We start from the raw sequence: 12,163 nt of genomic DNA, 5'->3' as shown, positions 1-12,163 counted from the left end.
AATTTAATTCTCCCTCGTTTATTTTGGGCGGTTTTACCCGTTTTTTTCCGGGGCTCGGGGAGCTCCCTATGTTGGGGTGGGCCGGGAGGAGGAGCCAGGGGCGGGGCGGGCTAGGCCCCGCCTTGGGGCGGTGCCGTTGAGGCGCCGGTTGCGCTGTGCCCGCTGAGGGACGGGCGGGTCCCTGACGGAGAGAGGCGGGGGCGGTGTTGCCGTCAAACCCTCGGTGAGGGGAGAGCGACGCGGTGCCGCCTCCTGAGGTTTTAGACTGCATAGGGAAAGGCTCCAGGGTGAGCCAAGTGCGGGTTTTTGGTGGCTCAAGGGGCTCTAAGCTGGATGTAGGACAAGGGCCTGAGGGACAGCACACAGGGAAAGGCTCCCACTGCCAGGGGAGAGGGGATATTGGGGAAAATTCCTCTCTGTGAGGGCAGTGAGGTTCCAGATTGCTCAGAGAAGCTGATGCCTTGTGAAGGCCTAAAACAGAGGCTAGACAGAATTAAAGAATAAAGTAGGGATTTATTAAAAGGCCTCAGTGGATCCACCTCGGGCAGCACAAGAGCCCAGCCAGAGCTACACCCAAATGAAGGATTTTGTGAGAGTGTCTCAATGACTAATTCCCTGACAGAGTTCCTCTTCCTTTACTCAGTTTTCCCAAGTCAAAAATAGTTTTGTTTTTTTTTTTTAATGTGTTTATTTGTATCTCTGAAGGGCGGAGGTGGGGGTTGAGACACTTGGAGGTTTTATTTAATGCTTCAGGCGTGTTCTGCAGTTTAAAGCTGTGATTTGGGATTTCTGGGGTCTGCTGTGAGGGACTGGCAGCACTTTGGGAGGAGAGGGCACAGCCTGAAGGGGTTTCCAATCATTGGGGTTTCCTGCTCGAGGGAACACTTGGGGATGAAGGATTGTTTGGGACCTAAAACAGTCAAGAACAGAGATCAAATTGTGGTGGTTTTTCCTTCCCTGTTAAATCCCAGCATTTTAGGGATACAGCTGAGCTCCTTTCACTGAGGACGTTGCTTTTGCTGGCAGGTTGGAGCTGACTCCTGCTGATCCCTCCTCTGGAAGGGCTGATCAAAGGCCAGCAGCAGCAGCAGCAGCAGCAGATGAGCCTGTAGAGCTGGAAGCAGAGCTGCAGGAAGGCACAGAGCCATGGCAGAGAGCTGCCCTCCCTCCCCTGGCCTCCATCCGGGCTTCAGGCAGGATCCAGTCCCCAGGGCCAAGCGGCTCTCGGATTCCACGGTGCAGGTGCAGGCCCTGCAGTCAGCCAAGAAAGCCTGCGTGCTGAGCTGTGGCTGCAGCACCCCAAAGCCAGCAGGGAATCCCCTGCTCCCTTCCCCAGGCTCTGGCTGCTCCCTTTTCCTGGATGAGAGTGGGCAGGATGAGCTTGGGGCCAGTTTTTCCGTGGCCAAGTACGACGACGTGGCCATTTCCCTGGACATCAGCAGGTGCTTCGACGACAGCGAGCTGGATGATTCCCTGCTGGAGCTGTCAGGCAGTGAGAAAGGCAACTCTCCCTTTGATTACACCGAGGAAGAGATCCAGGAAATCTTGGCAGATGATTCCATGGAAGCTGAGCAGCAGCAGAACCTCCCTGGTGAAAGCCACCCGAGCCAAAGTGAGAGTGGGAAGAGCGACCAGGGGACATCGCTCAGCGAGGTCACCCAGGAAGCAGAGGAGCCCCAGGAGCATCCCTCAGGCAGCTCTGGGTGTGATCCTGGCTTTTTGAGTGGCACTGCTGCTCTGGATGGGGCCCAGAGGCTGCAGCAGGAGCTGGACCTTGACCTGCAGGAGCTGCTGAGCCTGAGCCCATTCACTGCTGCCTGTGCTGATGAAACTCTGGAGGAAAACAACCTGGAAAGAGAAACTTTGGATGCCATGATAGATGATTGCTTGGGATATTCCACAGCTGCTGGGAGCTGCATTCCTGAGAAATCCTCGGAAAGGGTGATGCCTAAAGATCAGGAAAGCCTGGCTCAGGATTGCCTGGGAAAATCCCTGCCCTCATCCAGCCTTCCCTGTGGCCAGAGCACAGGGGATGAGAGTCCAGCATCTGTGTTGCCACCCAAAAAAGAACTTCCCAAAGCAACACTGAGCTGTTTGTCAAGGAAATCAGGCTCTCCAGAGGATGCTGAAGGGGAACCCAGAGGAGCTGAGCAGCCAGCAGGCAGCACTAAAGTAAACTCACATCTTCATTCTTGGAACTTGAATGTTTTTAATCCCATCCCTTTGGATTGGTCCATGTGCACACAAGTGCTGTGTTGATACAGGGGAGGTTTTTCAAGTGGATTTTTATATAACTCTAAAAGCAAAATGTTCATGGAGAAGTTTTCTTACATGTTAATCCCCTTTTTCCTTCCCTTTCCAGTTAAGGGACACAGCTGTAGGCCAGAGTGGGCAGGAAGAGCCACCCCGTGGGAAGAAAAGTGGCAAAGTAATTCCTGTCCCACAGGAGGAGGAAGAAAGGTAATTTCTTAGCAAATCTGCACTTTAAAACCCATCCCAGCTGTTTCCTCCACCGCTGGGTTTATTTCAATTTTTAAATTAAATCGCACTGAAACAGTGGGAAAACAAGAAACATTTCACCCTGTAAGATACCGGAAGAGGGGAAAGAATATCGGGAAGTGGCAAAGGAGGTGGGTGAGGCGATTTTGGGCCGCGGTTTGCAGGCAGGAGAGGAGGGGACGTTTGTGCCTCCCTGGCTGCTCCTCGCGGAGCCGTTCCCTGCAGGTGGCAGCAGCAGAGCGGGTCGGGACGCTGCTCCTGCTCTTCCCCGCTCCTGGAGGCGGCACATCGGGGCTTTCCCCCTCATTCTGGGCCATTTCCATTCCTGTTGCGTGGAAAAAAAAGCTTTTTCCTGCTTTTGAGAGCTCCCTGCGCGTTGCCGTTGTGGTCAGCAGGGCAGTGACCGCCTGGGTGGCTCAGCTGCTCTGCTCTCGGCGTGGTTGATCTTTGGCAGCTTTACTCAAATAAATACTTTCATTTTTTTTCTCCATCCCAAAACAGTGCTACAAGAATGTCACATCTGCCATAATTCTGCAGGGCTCTCTGTGAACTGTAACCTGATTTAACAAATAACCTAAAAATAATAAAAAAAAAAAAATTAACACAATTTATTATTTTCAAGGCTAAAACAACGGAGCTGCATTTCAGAAGCACAGCCTGAGCAAAAGAGACGTTTCTCTGCAGGCTGTGCCAATCCAAGTGAGGAAAAGTGTGGCTATTACCTCAGGTAACCCCCAGGTGGGAGGGGATGAGGCTGGTGGGGAGGGCAAAATTCAGCTCCTGGCTGCACTTGAGTTCTTTATTTGGAGTGTGTTTGTTTTCAGAGGGGAATAAAAAGTGCCTGTGACAATTTGTGCACTGCCACACACAAAATTCCTGCACAGCCTGGCTCCAGGGCTGGCTCAGAGGAGTTTTACAGATATCTGGGAAATGTTGTGAAGGGGGTTTGGTGTGGAAAATCAGAAAATCAGGAAAATACCAAAGCAGGTTTGTATTCCATGGGAAAAGCAGAGCTGAGTTCTGCCTTGTTCTGTTGGGGATTAACTTGGCCTTGTCAGTTCACAACTATCCCAGAATCATCAACATTGGAAAGCACCTCCAAGAACACCAAGTTCCCAGCCCAGAGCTCTGAGTGCCACCTCCAGGACTGCAGCACCTCCCTGAAACCTCACACTGGGGCAATATTGAGCTCAAATGCTGAGATTTGGACTCAGACTGGGGGAACTGAGCTCAAGTGCTGAGATTTTTGAGTTTATTTTTGACACCTTCTCTGTGTTTGGCTCAGTGGTGTCATCCAAGAGGCACCGACTGTGGGGGTGTGGAAAGGAAGGTGGTTGGATTTCAAAGAGGTTTGGATTTCAGCTCCTGGGGGGCGGGGGTGGTGCCAGATCTTTTCTGAGAGTCTTGATAAGTTTGGATTTTTAAAAACAATGATTCCCCCCCTGGTAAGCTCTCCCCAATTTCTCAGTATTAATCCCAGGGGACAACTTTTGGGGTATTATTATTAAAACACTCACAGGAGAATGTACACCTCAGGTTTTAACAGTTATGAGTAGAAATTAAATAAAACCAGGGAGAGAGGGAGAGGAAGAAGAGACTTTAAATCCCTGACCCTTCACAGTCGCAGCATCAGGAGTTAACCCTTGCACCACCCTGCTGGTGTTTCACCAGCAGCACTGCAATCCAACCTCAGCTCTCAGAGAGCGTTTCCCTGACTGCCAGCAGGGGAGATGGGGAGCACTGCACCCTGCCTGGATTGGAGTACAAAACACCCCTCACACCGAGCTTAGGTGCTGAACAGAATGTCCCTTCAGCCACCCACGTGTCTCTGGCAGCTCCGGGGGTTCTTGGGGCACCTTCCAGACTGCAGAGCTGGGTGTTCCCCTGGCTCTGCCCCGGGAGGGTTTTCAGGTGTTTTTCTGTCCCTTTTGATGCCTTGTGAAGGCTGACCCAGAACAGAGGCGAGGCTGAGTTAAAGAATAAATTAGGGATTTATTAAAGGCCTCAATGGCACTTTGGGCAGCACAAGGGTCCAGCCAGGGCTGCACCCAAGATGAACCAAAATGGCCACAAAATGCACACCTGGTCATGGGTTCTCTCTCTTTTATAATTTCTGTGCTATTTGTATATTGGAATTAATTGTCCAATTCCAGCTTTAGCCCATGCAGTCCCAGCCTTGTTTTTCTCTCTCTAGTCCATGTTGTTTGTGCTCTTAAACCTGAGATTTGGATCATTTGTCCTTGGTCTCCAGCTAGAGAATGAATTGTTTTGTCTCCCTGCTCTGTGCAGAGAGCTCAGCATCCCCTAACATGAATCTCAGAACTACACACTAAAACAGCACACAACCTGAAAAATAGAAATGCTAAAACCTGATGCATCAGACTGGGATATTCTGAGAGCCAAAATATTCTGGTAGCTTCCAGCCACGGCTCCCTGTGGTTATTTAGAGTGTTCATGGGTGCAATAATTGCCATTTCTTGTGAGGCACAAGGAGCTGACAGTTGTGTGTGTGGAGCCTGCACTTAGGCAGGCAGCAGGAGCAGCTGCATCGCCACAGGGCTGCTTCCAGAGGATGAATCCAGCATAAGTAATGCAGAGGGGACAGGCAGGGAGAGCTAAAATGGCCTGTTTTCTCTTGCTTTCCAATTAAAAATGCAAGACGTATGTTGTGAGTCACAAAAAATCAGGCAAGGAGCTCTAAAGGAGCCGGGCTGACAAGTGAAACCCAGCTCTCTTTTGCTGGGCAAGAACATTGTCTGTGATGCACACAATTTGATTTTCTTATTAGTGCAAACCTTCCTTATTGCAAATAGCTGTAGGCTTGGAGCTCAGCCCAGCAGGCAGCGTGGGCTGGGCCAGGTTTGTCCCAGGTGCAAAAAGCTCCAGGGTGGGCTGGCAGTGCCCTGGGAGCTGTGCCCTGCCATGTCCTGTCTGTGCCAGCTGCATGGGAAGTGCTGAGTGATCCCAAGGAATTCAGGAAGGAAGGAAAAATCAGCAGGTTTAGAGCCAGCAAGGGAATTCCTTCTGGGATGCTGTAACTAATATATTGCTGCTACAAATCTTCAGCTCTGTTTTGAGTTGCAAATCTCCTGGCATTTGTCTCAGGGTAATGTTTGCTTTGCTATCCCATCTTTTACGTAATCTGTCTGTTCTTCCTTGGATCCTGGCTCTTGCTGCTGTGCTGTCTGAGGGAATTCCAAGCTGGCTACAGGAGAGATTTTGTCTTTTCCCTTATCCGCACTTGCACTTGCAGGAAATAGAATTTTCATTTATAAAAATACAACTCCCATCTCTATCAAATCCATTTTTTTATATATATATCTTTTATATCTGCATATATCTCATATGTATTCTCATATTGGGTGATTGAGAGCTAAAAGTCACACTGACTAGTTGGAAAAAAATCCTTTTCTATTCAGAATAAACTTCTCCCATTGAGCCATCTCCAGTGTGTTGGGAGAGACCCCTGTGGCTCGACTTGTGCTTCCTCTCATTCTGCTTTCTAGATGCTGTTAAATCCTAATATATTCATTTATCTGCAGCTTCCCCTAAGAATTGAAATGCTGCTGAGGCTGTGCTGGAGCAGATGTAAAAATGAGCTGTGATTTGAGCATCTGCTTGGCAATGGGGGGCTGATAATTGACCACACAATATTTCTGCCAGCTGACCATTTGTCAGTGTTTGCACTTTGTTATTGCCCTTTATCCAGCAGCAAATGGAATTATTTCCTTCCTGATGAGATCCTCCTTGGCAATCCTGGGGCTGGATCAGCTGCACAAATAATGAGGCTCCTAAAACTCTGTTATTTGGAGCAGAATCACAGAATGGCTTGGGTTGGAAGGGACCTTAGAGTGATCCTGTTCCACCCCCTGCCATGGGCAGGGAACTTTCCACTGCTCCAGGCACCTCTGGGAAGCTCAGCTGGCTCCTGTCTGACCTCCATCCATTATTTTCCCCAACCAGGACTCCATCAGGAGCTCTCCTCGAGGCTTGGTGTGCTTGCTAGAGGTTTTTTGATGCTTTTAGAAATTTTATCAGCCTTTCTCACAACCTGGCAGAAAGCTGATAAATTATTTCCTTGGATCTCCCTGGAATCAAAGGGAATGGAGGAGGAAATACCTTATAAAGAGGCACAAACCATCTGGTTTTACTGTAATAACAAAGATCAATATCTTAAAAAAAACCCAGGCAGTGTGTTTAAGGTGATGGAAAGGGATAGCAGAGTCAGGGAACAGATGGAGAAACAAATCTGTGAAACACAAATGAACTCTTTGCTAGCAGACTCTGCCTTGAAAGACTCTGGTCTCTTGATTGATGCTGAGCTGGCTGAGGGGAAGGAAAAATCCTTAATCTTAAAGCAGTTTCTACCTGCCCAAGTTAATTTTGCTTGGATGGAGAGTGGGCAGAGAAGGTGCAGGGCTGGGGCTGTGCTGACATAAAGGAAAGAATTCCATTTAGTGGCTGAGCTCAGGAGGGAGATTTCACTTCAAAGCAAATGAAATCCACCTCCAAACCCTACATTTCAAGAGATGTGGGATGGAGTAAGAACTGATAAAGTGGATTTCTAAGTTTATGGTGAGGGGAATAAGAAGTTCCCTGGTTTCAGAGGGGCAAACTCCTGCTCCAGGGACTTTTCTAATGACAAAGCTGAAATAATCAGAGCTCCTGGTTCCTAAATGAGTGGAACTTGCCTGAAAACCTCATCCCAAATCTGTAGTTTGGTCTTGACTGCTGTGGAAGGAATGAGGATGTGCCCAAGGAGAAAGAAGTATTTTTTAAATCTTTTTAAATATTTTTTTATCTTTTTTTAAGGGTTTTAAGCACTGTCCCATGGCAGCTGAGTTTCTCCAGCCCCCTTTCCTCAGGCCAAAAGGCCTCTGAGCCCTGGGGTGGATGCTGAGGCCCTGGGATCAGTTTCTCCAAATATTTGGTGGGATTAATTTGCCCCTGGGACTTCCCCTGTTGGAGAGGAGCTCAAATGGTTTCCTGGAGTGACTCAGGGTGAAAGTTTGTGCAAGTCCTTGTCTCTCCTCAGGGCTGAAAAGTGCACCCCTGGCAGCAGGAAATGTTCCCTCTGTTTTTATGACCCATTTCACCTCTGACTCAGAAGGCCAAGGGAGGCAACTGAGGTGTAGGAAGGCTCCAAATCTGTAAAATAAAGTTGGGATTTCTTAATTTCTCCTACATTTACTGCAGACAATGGGAACTGCTGTGTACAGCGAGAGTTTGCCTTGGAGAACCTCCCTTCCTCCCACACAACCCGTGGATTTCTCAAGAAAAACTTCTAAAAATCCCTTCTAGAAGTATCAGGTTTTTGGCAAGAAGTTGTTCCTTTGGGTAAGCAGGAGCTGATCCTGCAGTTCACGAAGGAGGCTGGGATTGCTGGGGAGAGGAGCTGTGATTCACATCCCTCCCATCACTGCAGGATGGAAAATCTTGGGAGTTTGGACTCTGGGAAGGGCAGAATTCCAGGGAATTGGCCTTTCCCTGAGCTCTGAGTGGAATCCAGGCCAAGCTGCTTTCATTGGAGCCCTTCTGGTCACTTCTGAGCAGTGAAAATACAAAACTGTGCTGTGACAGAGGTGACAGCCCAGTGCTAGGCAGCTGGCCCTGCTCCAAACCAGATGTCTGGACAGTGGTTTTGCAGGAGTGACCCCCATGGTTGGATTTTGCTTTGAAAACCAGATGGATTTGCAGTTCAGAAATGTGATTTCCTGAGTTAGGCTCATCCCTGTGCATAAACAACATCAAAATAAGGCAGCAAAGTTGGATTTTTTTTTCAAAACACAGATGGGGCAAAGCTTTGTAGCACTCTGAGGCCTGCAGATAACCAAGTCCCTTGAAGCAGTTTGGGTTTTAATCTTGTTTTTCTGAGGCTGCCTCATGTTGGTGGGGTTTTGTCTTGCTATTTCAGGAAGTGCAAATGAGAGGATTGAAGGTGGGTGCAGCACTTTGTGAGGAAAATTTCCTTTTTGTTTGAAGCTGAACCTTCAGCCTTTGTGGTGGGCCAGGGAGAAGGAGCTTTGCAAAGGTGGGGACGAAGCACCAGGCAGAATTCCTGAAAGGAGCTTTGATGTTCTCACTTCTCAAGGTGCCTTCTGAGGATGTGGTTTCACTTTGAAAAGCTCCTGCCCAGAAAATCAGGTGCCAGCTGCCGGCACCAAGGAAATGGAGATTTGTTTTCAGAGCTCCTCTTGTGTTTGTTTTAACTTTTTCACCGACTTTTTTTGCAGAAATTCCCCAAATTCCAACCCATCCCAGTGGGTGAGCGAGAACTTGGCCAAACCACAATTTCCAGAGAATTCCTGAGCACTTCCAGTGCAACCCCATTGGATTTTGCTGCTGAGGGGCTGTGCTGGTTCTTGTTCTGCATTTAGAGGTGTTAATTGGTCTGGTTTTCAGTGGTTTGAAGTTTCATTTGTAACTCCTTCTGCAAAAGCATTTCATGGGATTTGCACTTGAGTTTATAAATATTTTGCAGCTTTTAGATGTCATTTTCTTCTTTCCTGTGCTACTGAGCAACTCCAAATGAGTTGGAGGTGGATGGGTTGATCTTCCCAATGTTCCTCTCAGGGGTGCCAGCAGGGCCTTGTGACTCCTTTAGGTATTTATAAGTGGAATTTTGGAGAGCAAATTAAGTTTATTCAGGCAGCAAATCATCTCATATTTTTATCATCGCAATCTGACTATTTTTGGAGATGCTTTTGGCCCATGTGATCTTAAAGAAATCAAAATTTCAGCTCAGCACTGAAGTTTTTTAACCTTGTGGTTCATAGATTTTATTTTGTGATGCCCAGGGTGGGACAGAAACTTTGGAAAACAGGCAAAGTTTCTCCCTGCCCTGAATGTGCAGTGCCTGAGACAGGGAGAATGGAACTCGTTTGTCCAAAGGATCAGCAGTGAAGCTTGGAGCAGAGCTTGGCTGCAGAAAATCCCAGAAATCCCAGAGTCCAGGCAGGAAGGAACCCATGGACGGCACTTTTGGGGCTGGGGCATGGCCACTGTCAGGGCTTTGTGATGTGAGTTTTACCTCTGTAAATTCTATTTACAAAGAGCTTTGCACTGAGGGAGAAGGAGGAATCCCTTGGAAGCACAGGGGAGTTGGCAGCACGTGGATTTCAAACCAGTGAACCCCACAAATTCAGTTCTTTGCAAAAGGAATCCTTCACCTGTGGTCTGGGGACAATTTCACTGATACCCACGGAATCCCAGGATGGTTTGGGTTTAAAGGGGCACAAAGATCATCCAGATCATCTCAGTCAGGGCAGGGACTCCTCCCACTCCCCCAGTTTGCTCCAATCCCTGTCCAACCCAGCCCTGAACACTTCCAGGCATGGAAATTCCCAGCAAGCAGCTCCTGCTCGTGCCAGGGAGGTGCTGACGGTGGCTCCATCATCCCCTCAGGTTTGTGTTCTTCGGGAGTGTAAAAAACTCTGCCATGAAGCAGCTCTGCCCTTTGGGAAGGATTCGGGGCTGCAAATTTCCTTCTTTGACACTGCAAGTGATCCACAACTGAACGGTGCAGAGAGGAGGGAGGGAGGGAATGTGGGTTAAGCCTCCATGGAAGGACAGACAGACAGACAGACAGTTTTACTGTATTTGCTCTTAGAGAGTAGCCAAGGGCCCTGCTGATGATTTTTGCTGGGGTGGAACCCAGTGATATCAATAAAAACTGGAATGAAACTGGCTTTGTGTGAGCCCTGCGTGAGCTCTGACAAAATGCATCACAATTAAAAATTTAACAGTGTTCATCAATGCATTGCAGCTGGAAAACAAGGAGACTGAAATGAAACCACTGTGTGGGGGCTTTTTTCCTGCCTTCCTCTCAAAAACTAACCAGCTCTTGCCTGAAAAGAGGAAGAAATTACATCCTCAAACGGGAAATAGTGGAAGCTGATAAAATTCTCCCTTTGGTTTGGGAGGATATTTAGGTGCAGAACAGGTCTGGATGGTATAAATGGGTTTTATTTAGCAGTTGGTGGCATTAAAGGTGAGGGTTTTGTGAGTTCAAAGGAACAAAGACGCTGCAAAGTGTCAAATGGCATCGTGGGGCTCCCTCATTATTGCCACTCAATGCTCTGCATCCAGCATGTCCAAATTGCAAGGAAAAAGAAGATTTTTTCTGGCTGCCAGCTTTGCTGCCTCCATCTGGGAATCTGAAATTCAAGCTGTGCCTTCCCCTGCTCTGTCACTAATATTGAAGATCCTTCATTTGGAACTTACTTAACCAACATTGAGGCTGAAGGAGAAACCAGCTCCTCTTTCCTCCAGACGTGTGGGCTGCAGCCCCACCAAGGGGGAACAGCATCATTTCAATGCCTGAGGTCAGCAGACAAATTCAATTAGACGCCAGATTTGTGGAGCAAACAGAAAATATTTTAGCATAACAAGTGCCTTGATGGGGCAGCTTTTGAACAAAAGCTGGAAGAGCTGATTGAATTTGGTCAGCTCTGCTTCCAGACGAGGCTGTAATAGCTCATTACACGTCGTTAGGAAGCTTTTTTTGCTGCAAATCTGGGGGAAATTACATTTGGTGCAACATATGGTGTCATCTTCAGCTCTCTCCTCGGGAAGCTCAGGCCTCGCCGAGGTGCCGCGTTTGGCTGGGCAGAATGGATGTGCAGCTGTGACATTGGCTTTGCAGCGATGTCACCTCTCCCATCCTTGGCAAGCGCCGCCACCAGCAGCCTGTTCCTCTCCCTTGGCATCTCCATCACCAGCTGAGATTGTGCTAACACTTCCCTCCGTGTAGGTGTTTCCTCCTCGCTTTGCATTGAAGTGGCAGCGCCTCGTGTTGCCGTTTTTCCTGGGAGCAGGAGCTGTGCCGGTGCCTGGTGGCCCGGGGGAGGGGGTGACGAGTGGCTGGGGCTGTGTTGTGAGTTGGAAGGACACGCTGTGCAGGATTGTTTGCTCCACACTTCCTCCCGCGGCTCCTCTTTTTGCTAAAACTCGTGGGGGAGGAATCTATTGGTTAAATTGTACTTTGTAGGCATAATATTACAGTGCTGGGAAGGAGGGAGGAGAGCCGTGCTCAACTCCAAACACGCCCTGAGCGCGCTGCCAAAGGGTTTTGTTTGCTGCTCCCTGCTCCTATTGTGCCCCAAATCTCTGCTCCGGTGGTTCTTGGAAATCCATGGGATTCATCCCGAGCCAGCTGGGAGGGCTTTGCTTTCAGACCTCGGCAGGGAACCGGCCTCTCTGGGATCCCTGGCACAGCAGCCCACTCCCACTTGCTGCTTTTTAGTATTTCTTGAAACCTCCCTTTTTGCAGCTCCCGCTTCCAACAATGAGTCAAAATCAGCACTCGGGGCAAAAACACGTGGGGGGAGTGGGTGGTCAGGAGGGTGGGCTGTGCTGTGGCCCAGCATGACTTCCCTCAGTGCGGCTTGGGTTTATTTTTGCTTCTTCTCTTGCCTTTATTGACTGTAAAACACCTCAGGAGGATCTTTTGGCAGCTGCTGATGGGAGTGAGGTCTCAGTTCTAAAGATGGGTTTAGGGTTGAGCTCACACAGTGGCTGACTCTCATGGGTTACAGTGGAATTTAGTACCCAGACAGCAGTTAAAGCTTTGATGTTTATGACCCTCTGAACAGCAGCGTTTTAAGTAACTTTATTCTCCTATAACCTTTCCCTAAAGTGTGGATTTACTCTTCACTTCACTTCA

General features: G+C 48.7%; 1 protein-coding gene across 1 annotated transcript in view; it reads left to right on the top strand.

The window, feature by feature from the left end:
* The first annotated feature begins 161 nt into the window (after window positions 1-161).
* S100PBP (S100P binding protein) overlaps window positions 162-12,163 on the top strand; it is a 23,154-nt gene continuing 11,152 nt past the window's right edge. Inside the window, exons 1-4 of the mRNA XM_077189793.1 lie at window positions 162-287; window positions 1,027-2,172; window positions 2,363-2,460; window positions 3,122-3,226. Of these exons, the coding sequence (XP_077045908.1) occupies window positions 1,147-2,172; window positions 2,363-2,460; window positions 3,122-3,226 (1,229 nt within the window). The 5' untranslated portion in view covers window positions 162-287; window positions 1,027-1,146. The remainder of the gene's footprint in view (window positions 288-1,026; window positions 2,173-2,362; window positions 2,461-3,121; window positions 3,227-12,163) is intronic.

The sequence above is a fragment of the Agelaius phoeniceus genome, chromosome 22, assembly GCF_051311805.1.
Source record: "Agelaius phoeniceus isolate bAgePho1 chromosome 22, bAgePho1.hap1, whole genome shotgun sequence".
In the NCBI taxonomy this organism is placed as follows: domain Eukaryota; kingdom Metazoa; phylum Chordata; class Aves; order Passeriformes; family Icteridae; genus Agelaius; species Agelaius phoeniceus.
This window is presented reverse-complemented; position numbering and strand designations above follow the sequence as displayed.